Here is a 21,373-nt window from a genome sequence, read left to right on the forward strand (position 1 = left end):
TTTAAGAACCACTGTTTGTGATAGGGAGGAAGCCTTACGGGTACCATTCCAGGGCCCCACCTCTGTGTCAGTAGATCTGCTTTCTGTCAGTGGATTCTACACAGAATTACATCATAAGGGGAAAGACAAAGTGTTGAAGAATTGCTGAATTGTTAGGTCAGCAGTTTCAGGTTTGAAAATTTGAAGTTTTAGATTCAAGTTTCAAATTTGAAAAATGACTCACCCCCTTGAGGGTAAAAACTTCTATAGCATGTCAGAGACTGGTAACCTGTGAGAGGAGTAAGCCGCTTGTGAGGTCTCCAGGTGTGACCTCCCCCACCTGAGATCATAGTGCACAGTTGACCACACCCTTCTCCACTCCAGAATTTACCAACTGACCTTATTTTTTTCCTTCCTGTGGCATTTTTCATAGTTCAGCTCACATTGATTTTTATCACCAAGCTATTTTCACTTAGTAGTACATTGTAAGCACTTCTTCACATAATTAAATTATTTTAAACATGAATTTTTGGTACAATATCCCATCATCACATGTATTTAACCACTTTCCTATTGGAAATTTAGATTGACTTTGTTTTTGCTATAATAAATGATGCTCTGTTGAACATCTTTGTTCACATTTCCAATTATTACCTTAGAATAAATTCCTAAAAGTAGAATTTCTGAGCTAAAGATTACCACACCTGTAAAACTTTATATATTTCACTAAACTTCTCTCCAAAGGTACTTAATCAATTTTTATTCCCACAGTGAAGCATAATAATACAAAATTTCAGTTGGATGCTCTGAAAGTAACCCAGGAAAGAAAAAAATAAGATTTTTATTAGAAAATCAAGTTTTGGCTATTTAAAGTAGAAAAATGCATGCATAATGAAATTATGTGAGGGAATTTTTCTTCTGAAAATCAGAGTGAGAAAAATATAATAGGAAAGAAATACAACTGAAAGATAGTGTGTGAGGATGGTTGTTAAATCAGTTGAATTTTTTCACCATAGTATGTCCTGAAAATTTTCTGAAAAAAGTTGGATCTCTGAGTGCTCATACCAGAACACGTGCACGGTTCTGTCTCAGATGTACAAGTGCAGAATTTTCAAAGTGCCAAAAGAGAATGTGATATTTGGCTCCTGCATTTACAGCACATTTGGTTAGAGGTGGGAGCACTAACAGCTGTCATTCTGGGGACTTTTTTTTTTTAAAGTCAACTGATTAATATCAGTTGGATGCTATGGTGGTTCAAATTAGAATTTGGCTATTTACTAATTTTATGGATTTACCAGGTCAGTTATTCTCCCTAAACCTTATCTGTAAAGAGAAGAAAATGTTAACATTGTTGGGGCGGAGACAAGCATGTAAGGAACTCACTACCTTGTGTCCATCATGGTAGCCCCATGTGGGGCTGAGCTCCTGGAACATGTCTGGTTGGAGTTGAGGCATGCTACATGTGTACAGCACACAAGAGTCTCAAAGATAGTCTCATAAAAGAATGTAAACTGTTTATTAATCATTTTTATATAGTTACATGCTGAAATGAAACTTGGATATCTTGGCTTCAATTAATGTTGACATTAATTGTATTATAGTTTGCTTTTTAAACGCTTTTACCTTTTTTCAAAATGTGGCTTGCATTATATGTTTATTGGACTGCTCTGCACTAGAACATATTGAAGACTCAATAAATAATTTTTAAAAGAAATCAAAGTAGGTTGTTTCTCCATCGTGGAGTTACACAGTTGTCATCTTACCATCTGGGGATATTTGATTTTTAGGACACAGTAAGACATTTGGTGGAATCTTTTGGCCTGAATGGTTTAGAAAAGTCTGGATGAGGACTATACATGAAATTTCATTGTTTGTTAGAGAAGTGAGTGGAGAGTTTAAAAATAGTATTCCCCTCCCTCCTCCCTGCCCCATGCCTGTCCCTCATGAGTTATTTCTGTTGGCTGCATTAGGAACCTGACATTTGATTCATTCTCAGCATGCCCTACCTCAGTCCTTTAAAACAGAATGGACAGTTAGCAAAAGGTCAAAGCCGCTATGGCTGGTGGTGGCTGCCCTGGGCCGTGACAGGCAGAGGAGACCTAGGGAGATCGGAATATCCAGCATGGCAAAATGCTTGGTCAAGATCCAGACTCGACGAAGCCTCCACTTACACATGGTGAACCACTGCAGCAGTAATGTGTTTGTCCGTCTGCTGAGACACGGCTCTAAGGTCAGAGCTCGAAATGCCGGTACGTGCCATGCCCTGGGCTGTCGTCCCGTGCCTGGAGAAACATGTGGGCTTCCAGCTTCCTGATCACTACTAGCGACTCAGAGAGAAGCCAAGGGTGAATGTAGTGTCAGAAGTTTTTGATGGGTTAGGTAAGAGAGAGAGCGAGGGAGAGAGGCAGAGACAGGCAGAGAAGAGGGTGAATGAGCAAGTGCAAAAGGTAAATGGGAGGGCGTGTTCCCTTGTTCAACGAAATGGCATAGAGTTGTCATAAAGTCAAATTATGCTCTCTATTCAGCAGTGAGTTAGGAGGGAGGCAGTGGTGTGCTCCTCCAGATTGCTCAATAATGAGAGATGATGAGGAGGAGGCAGACTGGATGATCAAAACACACTCCCCCTCCTCTCTCTGTTTAAAGGTTTCAGATCTCAGATCTGCTTGTGCGGGTGAGGCAAACCTCCCCTTTATCTTCAAAGCAGAGCTTTACGAAAATAAAATATCAGTTAAAGAACTGGGATCAAACTGATATTCTTCCAATTTCCTTTTCCTTGTAAATATCATATGTTATGGTCCTTGGGAGAAACAGGAATTGAAATTAAAATGTCAAGTCAGCTTCTAAGCAGCAAAGAACAGTGCTTATATGTATATATGTGGTCTTCATCAATTGATTAAAAAATACATATTCTGGGAAATGTCTGGAATTGGCCATAATACGTTGTGTGTGGGACTGACTTCTAAATGGATTGCGATGAAATCAACAGTACTTGTACAGTGACATAAATAATGCGTGATGTGTTCTTGTATGAGATTTTGAAAAGTGCAAATATATAGAACGTTTTCCTTTATCCTAATAGTCTCAAAAGTCAGCCTATGAATATTGACATGTGAGATATGGGATATGGTATACATTTTTTCATGGGATTGTTCCAGGTATAGTATTTTATAATCATTTTTCCTTAATTATATGCTTTCAGGACTTTTCATATCAAAACATATTAATATAATTATTTTTTCAAAAAAGGCCAAATAATGTTATGAAATGTAGAGATACAATTATTCATTTATTTAATTACTAATTATTATAGGAAATTGATATTTTAAAATTTTTGACTATTATAGTGCTACCATAAATGTAGAAATAGGCATTTTTCTATGATTGATTCTTAAAAGTATAAGTTGGGGTAAAGAACATAAAAATTTTCACTTTTGATGCAAGTGGTCCAATTATCCCCTAAAAGACAGATGCTTGCTAACAAGGTAAGCATGAGAATGTCCACTCCCCCACATGATTGCTAATCCTGATGTGACCAGTGTCTTTAAATTTTGCTAAGTGGTTGAAAGAAGAATAAGATTTTATTATTTTCATTTGCATGTCCCTTTTCAATAGTGAGAATGAACATCTGCTCTAATGTTAATTGACCATTTGCTTTTATTCTTTGGAGAATTTCATGTTTGCACATCTCTACTGTGGTTTTTGTCTCTTCAGATTGTAGGAAGTCTTTTATAATCTGAACTTTAATCCTTTGCCTGTTAACAATGTCAACTTTCTTCTAATTAATTGGTTCTTGATTTTCAACTTAAAAAAATGTTAACTTTGTGACTCAGGCATTTTTTGTATGTACAGACAACTTCTATGTGCACAGACTACTTAGTTTTTGCATATTTCAAATTTTAGTTTTTATGACCGTTTACCTTGTGGAAAGATTATGAAGGTATTTATTATGTGCTTTCTTTTTCATAATTAATGTACTCACTTGAACTATACAAAATTACTGTTAATCCACTACTTTTGGTCTACAAAAATGGCAATTTCATGTGGTATCTAATATTTGTTTTGGTTTAATTTTTTGACTTTATTGGACTTTTCATGTGTATATGACATGATGTAAGGTTATAATTTTTTCTCCAAATGCTTAGCAATTTTCCTCAAATTATTTATCATAAACAAATTTTCATTGTATTTAAGGGTATGTTTCTGAATTGCACATTTTAGTATTTTTCTTTTGTTCTTATGTTTGTAGTATCATCTTGACATTTGATAGGTAAAATTCCCCCCACATTGTTTTTTTAAAAAAATTTCTATTTTAGAGTGGCTTTTAGGTTTCTAGTTAAAGTAGATGGAAAGTACAAAGATTTCCCATATGCCTTCTGCTCCCACATAGAATCCCCTACCAGAATGGCATATTTGTTTACGGTTGATTAGCCTGTATTGATACTCTGTGATTACCCAGCATCCACAGTTTTCATTAGGGTTCACTTTTTGTGTCAGATGTCCTGTGGGTCATTTATCCATCTTTATAGTATTATACAGAATGATTTCGTTGACCCAAAAAATCTTCTGTTACTCCTACCTGTTCCTCCTTTCCCCTGATCTCTGGCAAACAATGAACTTTCTACTGTCTCTGCAGTTTTGCCTTTTCCAGAATGGCATATAGTTAGAATCATACGCTAGGTTGCCTTCTTAAGATGAGCTGCTTTCACTTAGTGATAAGCATTTAAGATTCCTCCATATCTTTTCATGACATTTCTTTTTAGCACTGAATAATATTTCATTGTCTGGAGGCACTCATTGCTTTTTATCCAAAATTATTTTGTCATTCATGAGTGCTTTCTCCATTTATCTTTTTGAAAATGAGTTGGTATTTCTATTGCAATTGCATTGAAATTTAGATTAAAGAGAGGAGAATAAAATTTTCAAAACATCGAGGAATATTGTTATGCTTCTTCATTTATTGGGATCTTCTTTTATGTCATCTTGTTATGTTTTAACATTGTCTTTGTGGAAATTTTGCATATTTTTTACTATGGATATTCCTGAGTATTATATAACTATCTTAATTTGTACACTTAGTTGTCCTAAATGAGCTTTCTCATTATCATATTTTTATATTCTTTACTGGCACATAGTTAGCTATGATATGTGGATTGTGCTTTTAAATACTTACTAAATTCTCATTAATTAATTTCTTTAACTTATTTTAATCTTTATTCTATGTAGATAATCCTATCATCTAGAAATAGAGTTTTGTGTCTTTTTCTAATATTTACACTTCTTATTCTTGTCTTTTTTAAATTGTATTTTCGGGGGCCACCAGAATTATACTGATGTGTTGTGAGAGATTTTTGTCATGTTCCTGATTCTGGTGGGAATTCTTTAATGTTTTGCTTTTACATGTTTTTGCAATCACACATGACATTCATTACATTGAATTTTATATTAATGAAAGGAGAACTGACTTTTAAAATATCAAGGCCAATTATAGAATCTGCAGTTCTATAGGAGATGTTTCAAGTCCTTTCTTTTTAGGAGATAACGATTTAATGAAAAATCCATAATAAAACTGCAGCACAGTGTGATGATTGATCGTGGTGATAAACAGATCCACAAGATGGGATGACAGCTGCCTCAGTTAGCAGTCAGCAGCCAGTAATGGAGAATCCTAATTAACACCTGTTTCAATAATAAAGTGATTTTTTTATACAAGGTAACAAGTCCAGAGGCAGATAGGATTCTAGGCTTGAGAACCAATTTCATTTCATCTCTCTAACTTCTCTTCCTCGTTGACCCGGCTTTCCCTCAGAAAGTGGCCATCAGCATTATAGAATGACTGCCAGAGTTTTTGCTGGTCACCTTCAGTTTCAATAGCATCAAGAGATAAAGAGCCTGTACCTTTCCAGGAGGTTCTTAAAAGCCAAAAACCTTTCTCAGAAGTCCAGTCCCCTCTCTCATGCCCTATTTTATCTTTCTCCTTCAATATTTATTTTCAGGGTCAGCTCCTATGCCCATTTCTAAACCAAAGGTGATCAAGAGTCTCAATTGCTATGACTGGTTAGACAAATTATTTGGGGGAAATGTACAATGAGGAGTCATTCCACTCTGGGATAAAAAGCATCTCTATCAGACTGGGAGTGGGAAGTGGGAGAGCCTTCCTAGAGGAAGTGTGACACATGGGGTCTTAAAGAATAAGATCCATCTGAGTGCAGAATATTCCCAGAAGGGCAACAGTATGTACAGAGGCACAGAGGCATGATATGGCATGACATATTTGGGCACCTCTAAATAAATTGATATGGTAGAAATGTGGGGTAGCAAAAAGTGTTTTTGTGTTAAAGAGTTTAGCTTAGTATTTAGCTTGAAAGGTATGAGAAATCTTTTAAGAAGAGGACTGATATAACTAATTGATATTTTAAAATAATCATTATGGAAATAATTCCCAAGAAGTCAGAAAACCAGTTAGGATGGTATACTGTTATTCACATGAGTAGTGGTAAGAATGAAGAGACAGGGATGGCTTTGAGAGTGAATAAGATAGCAGAGTTTTAAGAAGTTGGAGACAGATGTGAGCAGATGATAAGAAAAAGTACTGGTCAACCCTCAGATTGCTGGTTTGGGAGACTTACATAGTAAAGCTATGTAAGACTACACTTACTATGTAGTAAGTGATCAAGGAGGAAAGGAGTTGAGTGGGAAATGATGTGTTTTGGTTTTTGATGTATTATGACTGATGTTTATATGTATGACACATCTGGAGCTCACTGGAGGGTTTTGAGTTGAGATATTCAGTAACATGTGTTTCTCAAGCTTAATTGTATTCCAAGTTCTTGGGGCAAGTAAATTTGGGGAATGTAGGGTTAAATAAAGTGAAACTGATTTCTTCTCTCCAGGACCTCTCATACATTTTAACAGGCCAATAGTGATGTTATTGAATGCTTAACCTGTGTCAGGAACTTTACATGCATTGACTCATGTATTCCTCTGCATACAGTATTCCATGAAATAAGTCCTGGAATTTTGCCCATTTTATTGATGAGTGGGAAAAGCAAATCAATTTAATACTTGATCCATGACAATTCGTACAAAGGTCAGGATTCAAATTGAGAAAAGTGATTTCTAAGCTTACACTCCTAAAGATGATGGTAATGCCCCAAATGGTGATAGAATGTGCAGAGTTCTGCAAAATTCTCTGTGGAACATTCTTTTCAAGGATTTTAAGGAACAATGACAACCTGTAGTATCAGGTATAGCAATTCTGCAGTAGCATATCAGAACCATCATAAGGTTGAGACCTCAAGGATGAGGATATAGAATGAGAAGAGGAGAGAATCGAGACCACCAAGAAGAGAGGTGAGAAGACTGTGAGGACAGAAGAAGTTGAGTCATTGGATGAAAACCAAGATGTAAAGTCTCAGAGTAGGAGGACAGAGAAACACACACACACACACACACACACACACACACACACACACACAAACTTAGAAATATGGTGGTCATTGGAGACCTTGGTGAGAACCATTTCAGTGCACTGGCAGAGAAACTGTCTATGGAAATGCAAGGACAAGGATTGCATGAATCATCCACATGAACTCTAGATGTCAAAGTTATGCAACATGATCATATTATTGTTGTCAAAGAGTAAGAGTAGATGCAAAACCAGAAGATCATCAGATGATGGTCACAAGGGAAAGAGAGTTCAGTCTTCAAGGAAAAGTCTCCCAGGATTGGGAGGGAGTGAGAAGAATGCCAAGTCATGCTGCCAACCCTGGATGTTGGAAGAGGGCTACCTACCTACGCGAAAGGCAGCATTCCAGATTTCAGTTGATGTGCAGGGATGGAGAGGACATTAGAATTTGCCACGCGCATGTGTCTTTATCTAAGTTTCCATTTGTGTACACTTTCCTGAGTCACTGGGATGACTTTTCATAGGTTTTAAATAGAATGAACCAGCAGCCTTCCAAAGATGTTCAGAAGCATCAGGGACATTTCTAGTGTTAGATATTCTGCAATGTCCATGCCTACATGTGAAAACCCTCATCTGGAAAATTAAATGTCATTCTGAGGATTTTTTTCTTATAAACCCATAGGACATGAGTTTCATTTAAAGGATTAAATTTTATCCTCAAAAAAGGAGAGAGAAAAATGTAAGAGGTTAATGGCATGCTGTCTTGAGAAATTTTGGAAGTCTACATGCTGCTTAAAATGGATAGAAAACATTTTCCTGACTGATAGATAGCACATATAGACTATAATAAGTTTTAAAGTTTATTTATTTCTGACCTAAATTGTTAATCCCCATGACAGCAAATGCTACTGGCTATGATACAATCATAGGGGAGTTGACATATAATTAAGTGTCATTAAGAGTGATTAGGCAAGCCTTTTGAGAATGAAAGGAGCATTTTAATAATGTAACCAGGACCACACCCACACATTGGAACTGTCTCAGGCAAATGAGGACAAATTGTCACCCTATACGTAGTGAAATTGTTTCTGCAAATAAGATTGGGTCAGTAACAGAGAAGGTTCTTCCTCTATAGTAAAGAAGCCAGGGTCCCTTTGGGCCTCTCAGATTCCCTTCTCTTCAGTGGTTTGGGAAAAAAAAAAAAAAAAAAAAAAATATATATATATATATATATATATATATATATATATATATATATATATATATCATGGGCTTTGGAGCCAGACAGGCCTGGTTATAAAGCCTTACTCTGTTGTGTCCTAGCTTTGTGATCTTCTTCAAGTTACTTATCATCTTTAAGCCTCAGGTTTCCTCTCATGAATATTGCATGATTATATGCTTCAAAGTATCCAGCCCTGTAGAAATTCATTGAAAAAAATCTCAACTTCCTTCTCTTCTCACAACATAGAATATTATGTCAAAGAGCTTATTTACAGACAGATGGAGCCACAGAATACTGGACCTAGAAGGGATTTGGTCCATTTTGCAGGTAAAAAGTCTTAAGACTATAGAGCTGGAATGACAGAGCTGAGGTCGCCCTAATTGTTAGGGCTCAGCTGGGGAACGGGCAGGTGTCCTGCCTTCCAGGCTACTGCTCTTTCCACTCCATCATATTTTCCAGAGATACAGAGATGACCTGTTCTGCCTCCTTCTTCCCCTCCTCCCTCACTTTCTCTGGAGTGGAGTGGGAGAGAGAGAGAGTCATAGAGTAACAGGTTAGAGAGGTTAGGAGTAGGAGGAGGACACATTGAGTAGGGTCCTAGACATCCCTAAATATCTTGGCTTTCTCTCTGAGGAAGATGAAAAACCATTAGAGAATATTGAGCACATGAGTGGCATGGTTCACTTATGTTTTCATAGAATAACTCCAGCTGTTGTGTTGGTAATGGCTCTTACCTGGGCAAAGACTGAATGGGGGAAATGAAATAAGAGGCTGTTGCAATAATCTAGATGAGAAAGGAGAGCAGCTTGGCTCAGGGTGGTAGCTGTGGAGGTGGTAAGAACTAGCCCAATTCTGGACACATTTTGAAGGTAAAGACATGGAAGTTGCTGACAGGTGTAATGTGGGTATGAATAGAGGAGAGTCAAGGTTTTTGGTCTGAGCACCTGGGAGAATGGGGATTCCATCAACAAAATATTGCAGCCTGGAAACTTGAGATTTCCCTTACCTTCTGGCTATAGGAGAGGGATATAGGAAGCCGAAGATAGAGAAGGGATTGCATAGTAGGACACTTTAGGAGAATAATTATATATATAATATGTACACAATATATAATATAAAATACATAACATAATATATGAGATTATATAGTATATTGTTGTCTATATATAATAGTATTGTATATTTAGTATTCTATAATATAGATTATTTATATATAATATATGTAAATATACGTGTATATTGCATACATAATGCTTTTAGATAAGAACAAAGAGCCTGGGCAATTTGTGTGAGCAAAAAAGCAAAGAAAATAGCAAAAGGGGCTAGAGGTTGTTTTCATAGAGCAGTGAGATCTTCACATAGGGTTCGTGACCTTCGTTGCTTTCCTAAGGGGGCTTGTACCACGAGCCCCGTGCTGGGGATAGGGTACACCTGCATTTGTAAGTGTTAAGCTCGCCCAAAGCCATAGCTCTTTTCATCCTTCCCTGCTCTTTATTTTTTCCCTTTAGACTTTTTATGAGAGTAGACAATTTAGGGCTTACATTTAGTTTTCTCTTTTTGTGGTACTAGGGATTGAACTCAGGGGCACTCTACACTGAGCTATACCCTTAAACCTTTAATTTTTAAAAATTATGCTTTGAGATTGGGTTGCCCAAGACTGCTAAATTGCCCAACCTGCCTTTGAACTTGTAATCCTCCTGCCTCAGCCACCTGAGTTGCTAGAAATACAGGCATGCACGACTACACTCTGCTTATTTTTTATTTTTATTGAGATGAAATTCACACAACACAAAATAACCATTTTTGAAGTGAATAATTTGATGGGTGGCATTTAGGAGTTTCATGGTGTTGGCAAACAACACCTCCATCTAGCTTCAGAACATCTTCATCACCTCTAAGGAAAATCCTGTGCCCATGAAGCAGTCACTGCTCATTTCTCTCTTCCCCAATCCCTGGTGATTACCTTTCCAAAGTGCTTTCTGTCTGCGGATTTACCTGTAGTAGATATCTCATACAAATGGAATTGTACATTATGTGACTTTTGAGTCTGGCCTCTTTCACTTAGTATATGTTTTTGAGGTTTGTCTATGCTGTAGCCTGTATCAGTATTTTGTTGTTTTTTATGGCTGAATAATAATATTTTATGGTATAGATGGGCCACATGTTTATGTATTCATCTGCTGATGGACATTTGGGTTGCTTTCACCTTTTGACTATTGGTACAGTGCTGCTATGAACATTGGATATAAGCATTTGAGTTCCTGTTTTTAGTTCTTTGGAGGATGTATATACTTAAGAGTGGAATTGTTGAGTCATATGATAATTATATATTTCACTTTTTGAGGAACCACCAAACTTTCCACAGTGACTGACTCATTTTACATTCTTACTAGCAATGTGCAGAGTTCTAATTTCTCAACATCCTCACCACCATCATTGCCATACAAATAAGCATCAAGTGTTATTTCATTTTGGTTTTAATTTGCATTTCCCTAATGATTTGTGATGTTGAACATCTTTTTGTGTACTTGTAGATCATTTGTGTATGATTTTTACTTTTCGTGGTATTTTTTATTGGTACTACTCAGTGCTCTTAGACCAGAGATATCAGGATCTATCTATTGATTTTTGAAACATAAAAGCAGTAATGCACTATTGCACATCCTGAAGAGAGAGAAATTGTGAAATATATCTGGTTTGCAGTTACCTAACGAAGCTGCTGCCAATTTGGTGTTGTAGATCTATCCTGGGAGACACTGCTTTGATGCTGTCTTCCTTTTCCACTAAGAAGCCAAGACTCAAAATTAGGAGTGCTTTATGCCTGACAGTAGATAGCTGGATTTACCATCTGTAAAAGAAGTTGTTGAGAAAAGCCTCTCCCTGAGTAAACTTTCAGAGAAGTCTATGCCCTTTGACCAAGTAATTTGCCTTCTAAACATCTATGGAAAATTAACTGAAACAAAAGTGCTTTATATGTAAAGATGTCTCTTAGAGCATTGTTTTTACAACTGCAAATCAATCCAGGAGTTAACCAATGGATAACCAACTTATTATATTAACTAAACAGGAAATTTGTCCTCCTTTGTAGGTAATACCAATGAGAACATACAAAACGTTTAAGTTCAAATCTTAAATGAAGAAGCAACATGCATGTTTATGTACATAGTATGATTGCAATTACAGTAATCCTTACCTAAAATTCTTGGGAGCAGAAATATTTCAGATTTCAGAGTTTTCCAGAAATTGGAATATTTGCATAGACTTTACTGGTTGAGTATCTCTAACCTGAGAAATTTGAAATCCAAAATTTTTTTGAGCATTAACACACTCAAAATGTTTTGGATTTTCAGATTTTGGATTTTTGCATTAGAAATGCTCTACTAGATCCATAAAATTGGACCTAGAACAAAGAATAGAAAACAATGCATCAGAATTATAAATTATCCTTGGGTGGTATGGCATGGTATGCTAGGATGTGGCATAGTTTTATATAGTAAGTTGGGTGACAGTGTTGGCTTCCCAAAGACATCATTCATAACATCATAATGAATCACTATAATTTTTATCTTTGCAAACATGATTAGAGTTGGAGGCTTGCAGACTTGAATCATACACCTAAATCTTGTACATATTTCCAACAGTTTGAGAAGGGTTGGTTGTTTTAGTTTAGTGTGTTGACCTTAGAATTTATAGTAACTGTCACTAACAGGACTTTGTTTAAAGTCAGGATGCCATAGGATAATTTCATGGATCCCTTGAATTCCCTTCATTGTTTTCTTTCTACCTACAGGTTTTTGTGGGAAAAGAAAATCTGAAATTTAAAATAAAAGAAAAAATGTGTCTTTACAGGTGTTCCATTGCCTAAAGAGGACATTTCTGCTCCCCTGATCTCTAGCTCGCCAGTGAAGGAAGCTCGGGAGTATGAAGATCCCCCAAGTGAAGAAGAAGATAAAATAAAAGAAGAACCCTTGACCATCTCTGAACTAGCATACAACCCAAGTGCCAGCCTGCTCCCCACCCCCATTGATGATGATGAGATTGACATGCTCTTTGACTGTCCATCTAGGCTTGAGTTGGAAAGAGAAGATACAGATTCATTTGAGGAACTGGAAGCAGATGAAAATGCCTTTTTGATTGCTGAAGAAGAGGAGCTGAAGGAGGCTCGCCGAGCTTTGTCATGGAGTTATGACATTCTGACCGGCCATATTCGGGTGAACCCACTGGTCAAGAGTTTTTCCAGGCTCCTTGTGGTGGGCCTGGGACTGCTGCTCTTTGTATTTCCCCTGCTCCTCCTCCTTTTGGAGTCAGGTATTGATCTCTCCTTCTTATGTGAAATCCGCCAGACACCAGAGTTTGAGCAGTTTCACTATGAATACTACTGTCCCCTCAAAGAGTGGGTGGCTGGGAAGGTTAACCTCATTCTCTACATGCTGGGTTGCTCATGAGGTTAATTATCTTATAAAACTAAGGGCTATATTCAATACTAGTGATTTTTTTTTTTCAGTAGATGCCTGGTTCTGAATGGACATGGGGTTGCCAACAGGTGTTCCTTTCTCATAACTGATCACTCAAACCTTAAGTTAGCTTTTCATAATTCAGTGCGCTTAAATCAAATATAGATATTTTAGTTACAGGTCAGAAAGATGACCTTTACATAACCAAAATATGTTTATTTTAAGTGTAGACCACTATTATAACATAATACATAATACATTGGACTGAGTAGATTTCCCTGTTTTTAATAGTTGGCACCATCTCAAGCTATAAGGTTCAGAATCAGAATTTTAGTAAAAACCCAAGGGAAAGCTTTTGAATATAATCCTTAGTAAAAAATGATGTCCTCTAACCAATGCCTATACAACTAAATTTATGCTGGGCTTTTTGTTTTGTTTTTTTTTTTTAAAACTATTTTTATGTGTTCAAACTATTTTGGTAAATTTTTAGCAAAAAAATAAAAAGCCTCCTGGAGTTATTTAAGTATACTGACTGTAAGACTAATAATGCACAAAGGTATATCGGGGATTTTTTAATGTTTTGGCACCGGTTTGTTTTTTAAAATATTTTTGGCTGAACAATTCTATGATTTGTTATTACCTGCATATGAGATAGAAAATGGGTAGAAAGACACTGTAGTAAGTAAGCTCCCCAAACAGATGATGGGACTGGAGGATGTAGAAACCCAGAGCATTGAGTCGACACAGGGAGGTCCATTTTTCACAGTTTTGGACAAGATGACTTGGTACTTCTGTTTGCATTCTGTCCATATATTTGGACTGGGGAATCAGACTGTTTTTTAAAAGAAAGTAAAACTTCAAAGAAATATGGTAAAAGATATACCAGTTGATTGTTTATTGCATATTAAACCAAGTGGATGCAGATAGAAATTGGACAAATGGAAAGTAGCAAAGAAGAGTTCTGGTGAGGCTGTAGGTGGGTGGTGGAAGGCAAACGGTCTTTTTCATGAAATGACAAGAGGCATTCAATAATGTAAAGTGCACTCGCTGTCCAGTTGACGTGAATGTGTTTAAGTGGATCTAAATAAAAGTGGAGAAACTTTAAGGTAAATTTTTTGGTCCCTCATGCCATTCATTGTGATTCTCTGGAAGAAACTTCAAAAATTTTGTGTGTGTGTGTGTGTGTGTGTGTGAAAGAGAGAGAGAGAGAGAGAGAGAGAGAGAGAGAGAGAGACTTTTTGATAAGTATCAACAATTGTTTTTTGTGGTGGGCAGCATTCGTCTTTCCTTGCATAGTTTCCTTAAAATCTTAACTTATTCATCACTGGGCTTCCATTGGGAAAGTGAAGGGGGCTCATCAGATGATAAATCAATTCAGCTTGGGTAAAGTAGAGAATAAGAGGGATAGCTAACCAGACAACAGACAAATCCTCTAGTATCTTTCTCCACACCATTAAATCCATGATAGAAAGGGTCTGATGCTTTCCCATGCAGAGTACTCACCAACACTGTGGGTATGAGGGAGGAAAAAATGGTGTGAGGTTTACAGCACAGAGCACAGGCTTTCTTACAAAGAGATGGGGCCCACCTGCAATCTCTCCCTAATGACCTTCAAATGCTACCATTAGCAAAATTTCCAAATTGGGCTTTAAAGTCAATGGGCCACTCAGTCAATGGAGCTCTCAGTGCTTTATTAGATATTTAATTTTGAAGGTAAGTGTTGAAAGTCAGTTTGTGAGGCCTTCTGTTGAACACATTATAATATATACCTGCTATTACATTTGCAGGGTTTTCTTTTTGTGGACTTTCAGTGATTTATACTAATATAGAAGTGTATTTTCTATGGTTGGAACCATAGAAATAATTTATTTCTATGCAATAATTTATTTTGGAAGTTTGCATGTGGCCAATTTGGAAATTGAAATTTTAATTTGTTCCATTCTTTTCTGACATAAAGGTGCTCCAGTGTAGTCTACACAAAGCTAATCCCCTTTCTAATTGTGCTTCCTGTCATTTTCTTTGAAATTCTAACCAAGACATGTCATCTAGCTCTCACTTGTAAAAAATAATTTTACATACTATATTTAAATTATGGAAGTGATATTATTTTCCATCATAAAATATTTGAAAAATACAACAGGACTATTATCACATGTAATTTCAACCATGCAGATTCATATATATATATATATATTTATGATTCATATATATATATATATATGAATTTCCAGATAGCATCTCTTTTCTTTTAGACAGATTCTTCTTTGTTGAATAGAGATGTTTTTCAGGTTGTGGCGTTGACAGAAGAGGGTCTGCTGGATTTAAAGGACAGCCATCCAAAGTAAAATTGGGATTCTGAAATAGTATTTAGTTGGTTTAGGATCAGAGCCTTTTAGAAATAACGACTTAAGTTTTGTTAGAAGATAGTCACTAGCTGCCTGAATCAAATGCGGAGACTGCTTCCAAAGACAGATGGTATAAATAATAGTGAGACACAGAGTTCAAAGCAAGTGTGTGAGTATATGTATATTCCATATTATTGGTATGTGTGTTTATATATGAATCTGTATATATGTATTTGTATAGACACAACTAATATGCCTTTCATACATACTTGTGTTTATTTTGCCCCAGTTGAGGAATTTGTGACATGCTGTTGTTCCTTTCCCTCTCAGATTTCATGGTGGGTAAAACCCACAGCTTCAAAGATTTAAATTTTTCATAAAACCTGCTGTGTGTACATTTGTGGATTTGTACACACATGCATGCATATGGCAAATACATATACACACACAACCTTGTCTTTAGTGCTAATGCAAGTTGGATTATGAAAATAATGTAGGTAAAGTATCATGTATTTCTATCTGTGCTTGGAACAATTGTAAAATGTTATGTATTTGGAGTATTACTTGTGGTTTGTCTAATATTTTAAAATATAACTCTGGGGAAAATTCATAATCACAGTTGATTTCATTGAAATACTAGAGAGTTGAGGGCCATGTTACTGTGATGGACCCTTACCTTTGTAGAGTGAAATTTGCATTTCTTTGTCAACATTCAGATTGTTTTATATGTTAATATGGTGGCAGGAATCCCTAATAAAAATACTCTGGGGTAAAATATTTTTGCAATCATTTAGTTTTATTTAAAGTATAGTTGTGTAGTCATCCTAATGGAAGTTATAGAGGGTTGCCCCTTAGGACCATGATATGGGGTTACCCTTTGATGGTGATAGTAAGAAAAGAATCACAGGTAATAGATGAGATGAACCCTCTTCAGAAGTCATCCAGGTCCAAAGCAGGAATATTAACACTGGATATGTGCTCAAATATGAAAGAAAGATATGGTGAAATTAATGGTATTTATTAAGATAACTAGAGAGCTGGGCATGGTGCATACCTGTCATCCTAGCTACTCTGGAGGCTGAGACAGAATGATGGCAAGTTCGAGGCCAGTGAGCGATTTGAAACCCTGTCTCAAATAGGAAATAAAAAAAGCTGAAGATATACTTAGTAGGAGAGCACCTGCCTAGCAGGCCCAAGGCCCTAGGTTCAATTCAAGTACTGGAGAACAAAAGCACAAATAATAGAGAAATAGAAAAGAATAAAAAAAATATATAAGAATAGAAGGAAAAATTTCAGAGTGCTAAAAATTTAAAGATCCTCCTCAGTGGCCAGGAAAGGGAGCCTTCCTATGCCAGAGAGAGCTGCTTTAGACCCTTAACTCTGTGACCCTTGCCTTTAGACCTCTCTTTCTGTCAAAAGTCATGGAGGAATCAATCATTCCACTTCCATCCTCCCCTCCACACAAAACAGTCTTGACAGGTCTTTTGCTGAGCTTTGACCCAATGATTAAACTCCATACTTGAACATTAATTCAGAAGGTGTTACTTTGAATGAAAAGAGGAGGCTCTAAGGAAGAATACCCTAGATGTCAAGGGGAGTTGGCCCTAGCCTCCTCAGTCTGTCAAGTTCTTACTCAGCAATCTTCAGAAGGATGGGGGTACAGGAGAGAAGGAATTCAGTGGTTAGGGCCCAGTGGGTGACCTATGAACCTTTAGTCCTGCCCCAGTGGCTCTAGCCAGTGCTTTTGTTTGGGTCATTCTCTGATGACCCAAAAGATTCACACAAAATGACCCTTGACCTCTTATTCATTGAACAGTTCATTGAGCTCCTGACCCAACCTCATCTCTGAGGGAACTCTCCTGAATTCCCACATTTTCTGCTGATTCAAACAGAGGAAGGATCTCCCACCAACACCCCCAACATGGAGAGAAGAGCTGGGGAGAGGTTTCCACTTTTGGAGTGATTTCTGGGATGGTTGTGACTGATGGGGTTTGGGTGTCTTTGGGCCGTCTTTCTCTACTGGGTGAAGATAATGTACTAAAGGTCCCTGCTTACTTGTCCTCCTGCTTCTTCTCTCTTTTTCTCTCTCTGTCTTGGACCTGCTTTTGGGCTTCCAGTCTCCATGCCGTAAACAGACCCAGCAGGACCTGTTCGTGGTGGGCCCAGACAGGATTGGCTCTCCATGTTCCAGCCTCAGTCTGTGACTGGGTGGGTAAGTTCAGTGAGCCTTCCCAGTGAGCTCAGCTGTCATCACTCTGGAGAGGAAGAAAGGAACCTCACTTAGGCCTCAGATCCCGGCTGTGTTTCTTCAATCCATTAATAAAGCTGACTTTAACCTTCTTCTGGCCATTGTATCTTTTATCTAGTTGGAGCTGGGTAGTGGTGGGTAGGATGGTGGTTAATATTTAGAATCTCTAACCTCCTATATGGTAAGCAATATTGGAGGAAGGAGTGGATAAGGCTGCTCCCTGCCAAACCTCAGGCATCCAGGGATGTCTGCCACCAACATGGGTCTTGCCAAAGGAATAGGAAACTGGAAATTAATACTAGTAAAGAACAGGGCATGGTGACACATGCCTGTAATCTCAGTAACTTGGAAGGCTGAGGCAGGAGGATCCCAGTTTGAGGGAGCCTCAACAATATAGCAAGATACTATCCCAAAATAAGAAAAAAGGGACTGTGGATGTAGTTCTGTGATAAAGTATCCCTGGATTCAATCCCCAGGGCCTCCAAAAAATATTAGTAAAGGACAGAGGTTGGTTAAAGTTGTACATCCCTCTTCTGTACCTCTAGGTGATGCTTATCCTACATATCTCTTTAAAGAAGGAGACAAAGACATTTTCCTAGTTGTGAAGGAAAACACAAAGACATCCTCTCTGTAGGAATAAGGATCAAAACATGGCTTGCAAATTCCAGTAACTTCTTCAGCTAAAACCCATTACCTTGATTTTTTGTGCCCACAGAATCATGATTGTGATCATTGGTTTTCCAGAGACTACTCTTCAAGAGAGAGAACATATTAACCAACCAGTATTAGTTTCTACTCTGTGAGGCAACCACAATCGTCAGAAGTTAAAAACTCAGTGTTCTGGTTTAAGAATCAGACTCCTGTAATTTCTTGGTGTGAATCAGTTCCCTCCCCTCCTCAATCAGCCTGAGTTTGCTGACATTTTTGAGTTTCTGGTTTTGCAAAGTTGCAAACCAGACCATTGTGGATGGTGGTGGCCATGTGCTGCTCTCTGGCCATAACGTCGTAATAGAGTTCATGCAAATGAAGACTTTTGAGAGTGAAGTGGGTGTTTTTAATGATTATGTCACAACAACAAGCTTTAGCAGGATTGTCCTAGATACTCTGCCTCTGAGGCTGTCTGATCAATTAGATGCTTACTTTCAACAATTCTTCTAATGTCTTTCTCTATAATATTGACACAGTGTTGGAGGGAAGAATTATTGCTCTAGAGTCCTAGCTCTCCTACTCATCACCAAGAATCAGATTAAAATTCACCAGAATGAACTACATCGTGTTTTGGCCTGAGATTCTAAATTACTGAGAAGACCATTTTACATGAACCTGCTGGCACTGAGTATTTAATGCTACGCACTCAATTCGTTTGCCATAAATATGACTTAATTTCTTGCTTAGTGTGAGGTAGGTGGAGAGAGAATTGAAATAATCTTAATGATGCTTTTGCCTCCATACTCTTAAAGTTGACATTTGTGATCTGCATATACAGAATGTTATTGATCAGATTGTGAACAACAGATTCACTGAAAAGTTTGGAACAAAGTTTCACTGAAAGTCAACTTGATAATTTACTATAATGAGAAATGTTGGTCTTGTGGGAACTTGTTTGATGCTTTCCCCAGAACATAAGCTGTAATGTAAACCAAACACTGTTAGGAACCACAGTCTAGGGTAGTCTGTGCCAACAGACCAAAACTTCTCATAGGCATAACTTCTCATGCCTATCTTGGAAAGGCTGGAGATAGAGGGTACACATTTTATTCCAAGTCTCACAATTTTGAAAATTTCTTGAAGCTGGCAGCTGATTACCCAAGTCATTTCCTCTTAATTTTGGCATAGAATTAGACTACATTTCCCAGCCTCCAGATAAGTATGGCCATATCCCTGAGTTCTGTCTGTGGAATTTGAAGGAGAAGTGATCTGTAATACTTCCAAACCTTGGACTAGATATGAGCCTTCATTTGTCACGGAATGTCAACACCTAAAGTGACCTTTAAGCCACCAGTTGAAGAAGTTAGAGCTGCCAGCAACTTGGATCCTTGAATGATTTCATGCAGAAAAGCATCATAAATTTCAACCCAAAATGGACCCATCTTGGACTGTTACTTGAGCAACAAAGACTTACCTGGGCAATTTCCACGTCTGTTGCTGTCAACTTTCCTTATTCCAGTATTCTCTGGCTATGTCTCCTAAGAAAGGGGAGGACAGAAAGCAGGTGTAGGAGGTGTTCTGTGCTGGAGTCCTACAGAAGATTCTAGAGGACAATCCTGCAGGGGGTGGCCTACAGTGCTTGACTGTGCAAAATCTGTATCAGGATCTACTTTTGGTGCTAATACATACTGTCATTCTTCCTTTGAGGGACTTAATTGGAATCCAATGCAAGAGAACCCAAGGGAGTCCACCTTTGATGGGGCAAAATGACCCTTAGTCGAGAACCACTGGGTACAAGACTGGTTTAAAGTGCATGTTACCTATACACCCTGCTCTCAAGTGCTTGGTTTATTGTCCTGCTATTACCATCATGATATTTTTAATAATTCCATCTTTGAACTTGTAGCTTCTAAGTGAAGTTGATGAGATAAGCTCTGTGCAGGATATCCACCAAGGCAGCTGTGGGCATCAGGCATGCTGAGCAGCCTGCCCATGCACACATATGGGGAAGTCCAAGGCTGTAGGGGATTTTGGGGGGCTGCCTGCATGAGAACATAAGCTATGACTATGACATAAGCTGCAGCATAAGCTAGGCCTGGGGAAAGGAATATTCCACATAGGGACATGGCAGAAGGAAGACCCACGGTGGCAGGCCAGTTTGTCCATCAGTCTCTGGAGCTCAACGCTGAAATATGTGCTCAAATATTAACTCTCTGGCCTGAGCACTGGACAAGGAACTGCCACCAATCAGGCAGTAAAGTTTGTCAGTAAATTACAATGTTATAAAGATGCACACATGGACAATGTAATAAATGATGTCAGGGAGTTATTAAAATTATTTGAAGAGTATAGAATCTTTGGGTTTGTAAACCACTACAACATCATAAAGCAAATATTCAGTCTTGGAAATATAAATAAAACATAAAGATCCTCACTTTCTATAGAAAAGGATGCTTTTTTTTTTTTTTACATAAACACTTTCAGGGACCAAGTATAACAAACAGATAAGTTGAAAATTAACTTTCCTTATAATTGAAAAGAGTATTAGAATTCATAAACAAGAATTTTATTTTTATTTTTTATTGTTTGTTCTATTTAGTCATTCATGACAGCAGAATACATTTTGATTCATTGTACAGAAATGTAGTACAACTTTTCATTTCTCTGTTGTACGTGATGTAAAGTCACACCACTCGTGTAATCATACATGTACATAGGGTAATGATGTTTGTCTCATTACACCATCTTTCCTACCTCCCACCCCCTCCCCTCCCCTCATTTCCCTCTACACAATCCAACATTCCTTCATTCCCCACAACCCGGTTATGTATCAGTATCCACTTATCAGAGAAAATATTTGGTGTTTGTTTTTTGGGATTGGCTTATTTCACTTAGCATGATATTCCCCAATTCCATTCATTTACCTGCAAATGCCATAATTTTTTTCTTCTTTATAGCTGAGTAATATTCTATTATGTATATATGCCACAGTTTTTTTATCCATTCATCTGTTGAAGGGCATCTAGGTTGGTTCCAAAATCTAGCTATTCTAAATTGAGCTACTGTAAACAT

General features: G+C 37.5%; 1 protein-coding gene across 4 annotated transcripts in view; it reads left to right on the forward strand.

Annotated features, from left to right (window-relative positions):
* The window catches only part of FRMD3 (FERM domain containing 3), a 256,454-nt gene extending 238,709 nt beyond the window's left edge, over window positions 1–17,745 (forward strand). For 2 of the 4 annotated variants that reach the window (XM_079112321.1, XM_079112323.1), the window contains one exon: window positions 12,456–15,213. In XM_079112321.1, the coding sequence (XP_078968447.1) occupies window positions 12,456–13,051 (596 nt within the window). In that variant the 3' untranslated portion in view covers window positions 13,052–15,213. Of the gene's footprint in view, window positions 1–1,935; window positions 2,229–12,455; window positions 15,214–17,522 lie in introns of those variants that run through there. The other 2 variants (XM_079112322.1, XM_079112324.1) reach the window with 2 other exon arrangements.
* Window positions 17,746–21,373: the final 3,628 nt, after the last annotated feature.

The sequence above is a fragment of the Sciurus vulgaris genome (genome assembly GCF_902686455.1).
Source record: "Sciurus vulgaris genome assembly, chromosome: 15".
NCBI lineage: Eukaryota > Metazoa > Chordata > Mammalia > Rodentia > Sciuridae > Sciurus > Sciurus vulgaris.